Source organism: Pimephales promelas, chromosome 9 (genome assembly GCF_988280905.1).
Source record: "Pimephales promelas chromosome 9, fPimPro1.hap1.1, whole genome shotgun sequence".
Lineage (NCBI taxonomy): Eukaryota > Metazoa > Chordata > Actinopteri > Cypriniformes > Leuciscidae > Pimephales > Pimephales promelas.
In genome coordinates, this window is record NC_142777.1 from 1,884,169 (window position 1) to 1,894,217 (window position 10,049).

The 10,049-nt window shown below is 45.9% G+C and overlaps 1 protein-coding gene across 1 annotated transcript; it reads left to right on the forward strand.

The window, feature by feature from the left end:
* The first annotated feature begins 296 nt into the window (after positions 1 to 296).
* Positions 297 to 5,185, forward strand: LOC148977460 (uncharacterized). Its single transcript, XM_089135193.1, has 2 exons — positions 297 to 1,777; positions 4,571 to 5,185. The coding sequence occupies exons 1-2, from the start codon at positions 674 to 676 to the stop codon at positions 5,183 to 5,185; spliced, it is 1,719 nt and encodes a 572-aa protein (XP_088991319.1). The 5' UTR covers positions 297 to 673.
* Positions 5,186 to 10,049: the final 4,864 nt, after the last annotated feature.

Genomic DNA, 10,049 nt, shown 5'->3' on the forward strand with positions numbered 1-10,049 from the left:
AATCAGTCAGAATATAATCAAATGTTTGCAATTTATGATGTCAGGTAAAAATATCATGCTAATTTCATAATCATGTCAAAGATAATAGATACAAAATATCAAATGCTCTGGAATAAAGAGAGAAGATGCGAACCTGACATGATATAAAACACATGATGCTGAGTGATCTTGCCTAAATACTTTTCAAATTGCAGCCCGTTCTTAACCTTTAGCGTCACACAGAACGCTATATGACAAAACGGCGCTGTGGTATGGGGGGCGTGGTTCAGCGCTGTCTGCAGCGGGAGAGCGGGGGAGGAGTCGAGCGGGAAGTAAGCGGGTCAAGTGCAAATGATAAACACCTGTCTGTGATTGCAGTGATTGGCGTTGGGAGAGTATATAAGCGGCTCAGTGAGACGCTTCTTTTGAGAGAGTCTGGAGCTTGTGTGCAGACACCGGGAGCTGGAAAGCTGTGAACAGAGGAACTGTCCGAAACCCAAGGAAGCTGTGGATCAGCGGGAACGAGTCTGTGATATTATTTTGTTGATGTTACGTTGAAGCGCGCAGTCGCTGTGAAAAGAGTATTTTTATTTGATCTGTCTGAATAAAGCACACAAGCTCCAGTATTGGCCGACCCCTTTGCCTTCTTCCATCACATCGTCTGAACCTTACCACACTGGTGCCGAAACCCGGGATGGAAGAAGCAGCCGCCGCCAGGAATCCTCTGTCTTCGCCATTTGCGGAGATCATCCAGGGGCTCGCGGGCTTGCATCAGCAACACCAGGCAGCCCTGTTGAAGATGGAGGAGCAGCAGGAACGACGCTTCGACGCGCTCCTCCAGGAACAACGGGAGGCCCGCGAGCAGTTCCGGAGCTGGGTGGACCAGGGGGTCCGCTCCCCGCCCGCGGCCCCAGCCCTCCACAAGATGGGGCCGCTCGACGATCCGGAGGCCTTCCTGGACCTCTTTGAGAGGACGGCCGGGGCGGGGAAGTGGCCGGAAACTGACTGGCCGCTGCGCCTCATTCCACTACTGTCCGGGGAGGCGCAGCTCGCCGCCCAACAACTGCCAGTCAGCAGCCTCCTGGTCTACCAGGACCTCAAGCGTGCCATCTTGCAGCGGGTCGGTCGATCTCCGGAGCAAAGCCGCCAGCGGTTCCGTTCCCTAGAGCTGGGGGAGGTCGGCCGACCCTTCGTCTTCGCACAGCAGCTCCGGGACGCCTGCCGCAAATGGCTGGTGGCCGAGGGCCGCGACGTCGAAGGAGTCATCGAGCTGGTGGTGCTGGAGCAGTTTATCACCAAGCTACCCAAGAAAACCGCTCAGTGGGTCCAGTGCCACCGGCCGACGTCGCTGGACCAGGCCATCACGTTGGCGGAGGACCAGCTGGTGGCGTGCCCAGGGGTCGGCGAGCCCCAACCATCATCTTCTCTCTCTCTCTCTCTCCCCTCTCCCTCTCCCTCTCGCCCTGTCCCCGCTCCCAGGTCTCGAGGTGGATTTCCCCCGCGACCAGCACCCCGCTGGAGGTCCGGCCCGAGCACGGAGGCGCCCCGTGCTCCACCTCGGGGAGGATCCCTGCCTGGGAGCGTTCCGGCGTCCGCTGGCCCCGCGCTCTCCCAACGCCAATCCCTTGACCCGCTTCCCGCCGCCGGAGTGGCGGGGAGGCCTGGGCCGGCCTGTTGGCGTTGTGGGGACCCGGGGCACTTTATCGACAGGTGTCCATTGATGGAGGTGGACACCTTCATTCGGGTCCCCTATGCGCCACAGGCTGCCCCCGATCAGACTGGGCTGTATCAGATACCCGTGAGTATTAAGGGGGTTACGTGTCAAGCTTTGGTGGATTCAGGTTGTAACCAGACCTCCATCCACCAAAGCTTGATTCAGCCAGGGGCATTGGATAAGAGCCGCGAGGTTATGGTGCGGTGTGTGCACGGCGAGGTGATGGGGTATCCCGTCGTGCCAGTCATCATCCGATTTAGGGGACAAAAACATAGTGTGGAGGTGGCAGTTAATCCGCACCTCCGGCACCCGCTGATTTTGGGTACCAATTGGCCGGGGTTTCAATCGTTATTGGCTTGTTTGTGTGCGGGTGCTCCTGGGAAAAAACAACGGCACCGGGGGGGGGCGACTGTTCAGGCCGGCGAAGCTGTTCCGGGACCATCGGCGGCTGATCCAGAGGAACGGAACGGGGCCGAGATACCCATCTTTTCGGTCCGTGATGATTTTCCTCTGGAACAGTCCCGAGATGATACGCTAAAAAACGCGTTTGAACGGGTCCAGGTCATCGACGGGCAGCCGGTGCGGCCCGATCAGCCGCTCACGTACCCATATTTTGCCATGATTAAAGATAGGTTGTATCGGGTGACTCAGGACATCCAGACAAAGCACGATACAACCCAGTTGTTAGTACCTAAAAGCCGTCGGGAAATGCTTTTCCAGGCGGCTCATTCTAATCCGATGGCTGGACACCTCGGGCAGACAGCCACGTTAAATCGTTTAATGGCCCGATTCTTTTGGCCGGGCATTCATGAGAATGTGCGCAGGTGGTGCGCGTCTTGTCATGAATGTCAGTTAGTGAACCCTCCGGCCCATAGTAAAGCACCATTGTGCCCCCTGCCGTTAGTCGAGGTCCCCTTCGAGCGAATTGGCATGGACCTCATCGGGCCATTAGAGCGATCAGCACGGGGGCATCGCTTTGCATTAGTCCTGGTGGATTATGCCACGCGATACCCTGAAGCAGTCCCACTACGCAATATTTCGGCTAAAAGCGTTGCGAGTGCGCTGTTTCAATTAATCTCCCGGGTGGGAATCCCAAAAGAGATTCTCACCGATCAGGGCACGGCGTTTATGTCACGTACGATACGCGAACTATATGAATTATTGGGCATTAAATCGATTCGCACCAGCGTCTATCACCCACAAACCGACGGTCTGGTAGAACGATTTAATCGCACGTTAAAATCCATGATTCGTAAGTTCGTGCGGGAAGACGCCAAAAATTGGGATAAGTGGTTGGAACCCCTCTTGTTCGCTGTACGGGAGGTCCCCCAAGCCTCCACGGGGTTTTCCCCCTTTGAGCTTCTCTATGGACGCCAGCCCCGCGGGGTTTTGGATGTCCTTAGGGAGGCTTGGGAGGACGGACCTTCTAATAGCAAAAACGAAATTCAGTATGTCCTGGACCTGCGAACAAAACTCCACACTTTGGGGCGGCTCTCTATGGAGAATTTGTTACAGGCTCAGGACAGACAAAGTCGGCTGTACAATAGGGGGGCTAAGCTACGTAAATTTGCACCGGGAGATAAAGTGCTCGTATTACTTCCCACATCCAGCTCGAAATTACTCGCCAAGTGGCAAGGACCGTTTGTGGTTACACGGCGAGTTAATGATCTTAACTATGAAATCATTCGTTCAGATAGGGGGGGAGCACATCAGACATACCACCTCAACCTCCTTAAAAAATGGAATGAGGTGGAGTCAGCGATGCTGGCGACGGTGGTGAGTGGGGAGGAGGATCTCGGGCCAGAGGCGAATGTAAAAGTGCAATCCCGCCCTCTGGCCGCTTGTGGGGACCACCTCTCACCGTCCCAGATCGCTGACATCCAACAGCTACAAGCGGAATTCGCAGATGTGTTCTCACCCCTCCCTGGCCGAACGAATCTCATACAGCACCACGTTGAGACGGAGCCGGGCGTGGTGGTTCGCAGCCGGCCATATAGATTACCTGAACATAAGAAAAAGGTAGTTCAGGATGAATTAGCGGCGATGCTGGATATGGGGGTAATAGAGGAATCCAACAGTGACTGGGCAAGCCCGATAGTTTTAGTGCCTAAAACCGACGGCACCGTCCGGTTCTGTGTGGATTACCGCAAGGTGAATGCTGTATCGAAGTTCGATGCATATCCAATGCCCAGGGTTGACGAGTTACTCGATCGGCTAGGCACGGCTCGGTTTTATTCGACACTGGATTTAACGAAGGGATATTGGCAGATCCCCTTATCTCCAATGTCCAAAGAAAAGACTGCTTTCACGACGCCGTTCGGATTACACCAATTTGTCACCCTTCCGTTCGGTTTGTTCGGGGCACCCGCCACCTTCCAGCGCTTGATGGACCGGATTCTACGGCCGCATGCTGCATATGCTGCGGCGTACTTGGATGACATTATCATCTATAGTAACGATTGGCCGCGGCATGTGCAGCATTTGCGAGCGGTTCTCAAGTCGCTGAGGAGGGCGGGGCTCACGGCCAACCCGAAGAAGTGTGCGATTGGGCGCGTGGAGGTCAGGTATCTGGGCTTCCACTTGGGACACGGACAGGTGCGTCCCCAAATTGACAAGACCGCCGCGATTGCGACCTGTCCGAGACCCAAGACCAAAAAGGAGGTTAGACAGTTCCTGGGGCTGGCAGGATATTATAGGAGATTTGTGCCTGATTATTCGGACCTTGCTAGCCCGCTGACTGATCTAACTAAAAAGGGGGCGCCAGATACCGTCCAGTGGACGGAGCAATGCCAGCAGGCTTTTACCCAGATAAAGGCAGCTCTGTGTGGCGGCCCGCTCTTACAGGCTCCTAACTTTGCTCTTCCCTTTTCTCTGCAGACAGACGCGTCGGACAGAGGACTGGGGGCGGTCTTGGCCCAGGAGATGGAGGGTGAGGAACGGCCGGTGCTGTACATCAGTCGCAAGCTCTCCAAGAGAGAGACGATGTACAGCACCATTGAGAAAGAGGCGTTGGCCATCAAGTGGGCTGTCCTCACCCTCCGCTATTATCTCCTGGGTCGGGAGTTCACCCTGTGTACGGACCACGCTCCCCTGCAATGGCTCCACCGCATGAAAGATGTCAACGCGCGGATCACTCGTTGGTATCTAGCTTTACAACCATTCAAATTCAGAGTGATCCACAGGCCGGGTGCACAGATGGCTGTGGCTGACTTTCTCTCCCGGAGGGGGGGGGGGAGGCTGCAGGCCGGACGGCTCCCCGGCCTGAGACGGGCGGTGGGGGTATGTGGTATGGGGGGCGTGGTTCAGCGCTGTCTGCAGCGGGAGAGCGGGGGAGGAGTCGAGCGGGAAGTAAGCGGGTCAAGTGCAAATGATAAACACCTGTCTGTGATTGCAGTGATTGGCGTTGGGAGAGTATATAAGCGGCTCAGTGAGACGCTTCTTTTGAGAGAGTCTGGAGCTTGTGTGCAGACACCGGGAGCTGGAAAGCTGTGAACAGAGGAACTGTCCGAAACCCAAGGAAGCTGTGGATCAGCGGGAACGAGTCTGTGATATTATTTTGTTGATGTTACGTTGAAGCGCGCAGTCGCTGTGAAAAGAGTATTTTTATTTGATCTGTCTGAATAAAGCACACAAGCTCCAGTATTGGCCGACCCCTTTGCCTTCTTCCATCACATCGTCTGAACCTTACCACAGGCGCTATACTACGCACATCGTTAATATAACACGTGAACCCATGGCGTCATAAATCCTTTTGTGTAATATGAGACTACCCTACCCTACCCCACACCTAAACCTACCCATCACAGCGTGTGTTACAGTATATTAACGATAAAGGGTGCCATGTGCGTAGTATAGCGCCGTTTTGAGAATTAGCATGAATCCCCATTCCAGACTCACTTGGGGCCGAAGCTGATGGACACGAGGGCACACACACATCTGTTAACAGCGGATCTCTGAACTCTCCACGGCGTATTACCTGTCTGGTCTACTTCTGTGGGAACGAGACCTTTCAGATGATACCAAACATGTATAACACTGTATGATAATTGTTCATATTAAATCATATAAATGTGTGGGTGAATTCAGGTCGGGTGTATGATCTCAAGTGTGATCGTGTCTCGCAAGTGACTTTAAATGTTAATTTCTTACAACGTAAATGATATTTGTCAGGATATTTGCTCAGGATAAGGATTTGTTGAGTCTGAGATCTGTCACTCACACACACACCTCTGCGATGCTGTTTGCGAATGTTCGTTGGAACGATGGTTTTCGGGAAACACCGACTCGTTGAACTGCTGATAACGACGAAACTTACGACCATAGCTGGCTAACGATGCTTTCGGGAAACACAACAACAACACAGACTCAACCAATGAGGCGAGACTATATGTTTGACTAACAATTGACAGAGTGTTCAGGAAACCTGTTCGCGATTACTCATTATTCTTTGCAAAATCTAGTTTAGTGCACTCATACTCATAGGTTAGATATGTCCACCATATTTCTGCTGTAATTATGACAAAGTGCTTATTTTTGTATTTTATGTATTTAATACAATTTTATTTTATTATTATCAAATCATAATAAATATGATTTCTTAGTTTTATGTATTTTTTACCATTTTAATAAAATTTTTATTTTACATTTATTTTAAGTTTTATTAACGTCCCCTTGTGGTGTAAATCCAGCGTTTAATGTTGTTTATATGTGTATGTGGTGTGTATAATCCGCTTTAACACACACATGTGTAAGTTGATAAGTGGACAGCATTGCTGAGTATTTCCTCCTTAAAACAAAAGACGCTGTTGTTTCTGACGTCACAAACCACCTTGTAACCAATCAGATCAACGTGTGATCGTCAACCAGTGAGTGGAGGCGGGGCTCATTTGCATATTCATAGAACTGCGCATACTAAATGAGGCAAGGGTGTCGAGTTACACTCAAGATATTTTAGGAAATAACGTTTAAATATGTAAATTTGGTGATCAAAGATGAGTTAAGGGATAAAATGATTGGGGGGACTTTAAGAAAATCAGCAAATTATGGCAAAAATGTAATTTTAGCAGCAAAACGTGTGTGAAAACTCTCCTGAAGTGTCGAGGAGATGTCTCAGTTCAGTGGCACTGAAGGACTGCTGAAGGAGGACACTTTTATTTTTTTATAACTATCAGTTGATCATTGCTGTTTAATTATGTCGGGTGGATTTTGGAGTAGATAACATGCTGTTATCTCCCGGTGAGAAGGCTAGAAAGGATATCAAAAAGATAAGTCCCATTCCAGCACACGCGGCTCTGATGTTCAAATATTGTAATGTTCTTTCGTCTTTCAACATATTTAATCTGTAGCAGAAGAACAGTCAAAGCAATGGCGTGTTCGTGCATATCTATTAGCACAGGTGCATGTAGCCTTTACACAGATAAAGCAGTGATGGAGTAAGAGAGGGAGGCTCATGGCAATAATAATAGCCCACAGGGATTAAAAGATCACAGAGTCAAGAGGTGTGTTAACCACCATAAAATGCAGAAATGATGAGGCGAGATATGCACTCGACGCCGCGTAATGGAGGGCATGAGCTCCGGGTACAATATGAGATTCGGTGCGAGGTCACTCCTGTTCTGCAGCGCCTTATGAACTCTACGATTAATCCAATATGCAGTTTAACAAAGTGTTTGTGTAAAGAGGCCATAGCAGAAACGTGCTCAATTCAAGCTCAGGCACACACAAAAGATGTGAAGGTTAAATTACATTTAGCCAGTAGCTCACTCAGTGAGGGATGGACAGCTAGCTGAAATTAATTTGAAATCATATTGATTTCTGTTATTTTATAGTTTTGACAAAATCTTCCCAGAAATCCTCAATCCCACTGACTGATGTTTGCATGGTTGTTTTCCCTCCACAGTGATGTCACTTCCTGGCCATTGAGAACTGGTTTTTGTTAGTTAACCACTTAACTGTCACCGTCCCACAGGTGGGACGTTTGCCACTATATTTTTAAAACAATAATATCTTAGTAAATACCTTAAATAATATTGACAAACTATATATCATTTGAAAGCTTACAATCTCTAGTTTCCATATTTGGTGTCTGATTTTCAAAATATATTACAGAGGAGCCATAATTTATCAATATAAAACAATAATATTTTCATACTCATAAGGCGTGTTCAGACCTTTGTTTTAAAATAGCAATAAACATGAAAAATCATGAAAAAATGGTAGATACCTCAGTTTGTTTTCATGCCAAAAGTTCAAAAGATAGAATCCATTCAATTATTTTGGAAAAAAAAAGGTCTGAAAAGTTTAAAATATCAAGAAAAAAATAATAAATTCACCATTTGTGACGTGGCAGCTAGCTATGACTTACATACGTGTTCTTTGTATGTGTTTCTTAGAGGTTCAATTCATATCAAAATCTGCCAAACTTCCCATGCTACTTCTGAATAGGATCTCTACTTCAGAAATTGTGTGAAAATTGTGAAAATAATGGTTCATATCACTCAAAACATGAATGGAAATGCAGACGCCCTTATATGGGCAGTAATGGAGTCTGATTGTGCCCTAGTGAAAAAGTTGGGTACTGCGCTCAAACAAAATCTTACTGAAAGCTCATTTTTTGAGATATCAACCTAAAATTTGAAACACAACTTGTTCAGATTTTTGGCTTTGATCTTTCTGCCATTTTAGAGTAGCCCAGGTTTTGAAAATATATATTTTATGTAAAATATGAATAATTAATATTTTTACATTGTACATTTCCATAAACTCTAACTTCTATAACTTTTTTTCTGTTTCACTTTCTTAATTTATTTCACTTCTACAAAAATCTGCCAAATGTCTTCTTTAAAACAAGACCAATCATATGTCTATATTCCAAAGCATTCTTGAATTACAACCATTTAAGTTCGAAATGTGCATTTTTATGTCTATTCAAAAAAGGGGGGGTGACAGTTAACAGGTTAAGGGGATTTTTTAAAAGTCAAACAGGTAAAGCATAAAACAACTATACATTGATTATCAATTAAAGTCCCCCTGTGGTGAAAATCCAGTCTAGGCTATGTGGTGTTTTTAATGTGCTTTAAGGCAAAGTGGACAGGATTGCTGAGTATTTCCTCCTTAAAACTGCAGTGAACCAAAGACAGTCTCAAAAACACGCCCCTGTTTCCTGCAAACCATTTCCAGGCTCATTTGCATATTCATGAATCTGTGTATACTAAATGAAGTCAGGGTGTCGAGTTACATTCAGGCTATTTTAAGGCATTTCCACAGGGAGAAAATGTTTAAATATGTCATTTTGATTATCAAAGATTAATTTTAAGGGATACAATGATTGACTGCAGGGGGACTTGAAGACGATATTCCCAAGTAAACGTTTTGTTTGAAATAATTAAATCAGAGAAAGATGCCAGATTCACAAAAGTATAAACATTGAAAAAAAGTATTTTATTCTTATTTTCTATATCTAAACAATAAAGTTAATAATATTTTGTATTCCCAAAACATTTTCTTAAGGAATGTTCTTATATTTTTAATGACAAAGCGCAAGAAGAATTTGAATTCCTGAAAATAATGTTTAAAAAAAAATCATTGTTAATATCCTCCTAAAGTTAGTATAACCTCAGAATTGAAATCCTCAACGGTTAGATGTTTAATCAATTTATCATCTCAAATATGAAGCATTAGATTGTTATTATGATAATCTGCAAAAAGACTTTAAAATTGAGTTGAACTGCAATAATAACACCAAAACCATTTTCTCCTTAAGAAGAAAGAAGAAGTTCTTAAGACAATATTTTCTTAAGAAAATAATTAATATCTCAAGAAACATCCACTCAAACCACAGTGAAACGAATTAAATTCACCCGTGAGTTCACTAAACTGCGATTAAAGGCAACTAATACAGTAGGCTACTTACGATTTACATGAATATATATCAAATTATAAATTATATTAATAATATTAAAAATATAATTTTTCTTAAAAAGTATGTTTAATTTATTTAAGTAAGTAAGTACATTTATTTGTCCTCGTGAGGAAATTTGTTTGCATAGCAATCAAGTAGGCATTTCAACATACATACGACATACATCATACACACACACAAAAATAAATAAATAAAAGAAAAGATACAAAGACACATACTACTACACTTAGCCCATAATTCCACATACCCTACACTTATTAACTACCTATTTGATTTAAGCAATACCAGACCAGCTGAGTATCCTATACCTATGTAACTTAGCTATTTAAAAGCTTAATTGCTTGAGGCACAAATGAAGACTTTGATCTATTTTTAGTGAATAGAGGGAGGCAGTACCGTCGCCTAGAAGGCAGTAGTTCGAATGAAGAGGCAAGA

Excerpts from the sequence above, each read along its gene's own strand:
- LOC148977460 (XM_089135193.1), top strand. The coding sequence starts at position 674 with ATGGAAGAAGCAGCCGCCGCCAGGAATCCTCTGTCTTCGCCATTTGCG. Across the intron at positions 1,778-4,570 it reads CTGGGCTGTATCAGATACCC|ACAGACGCGTCGGACAGAGG; the intron begins GTGAGTATTAAG and ends TTTTCTCTGCAG.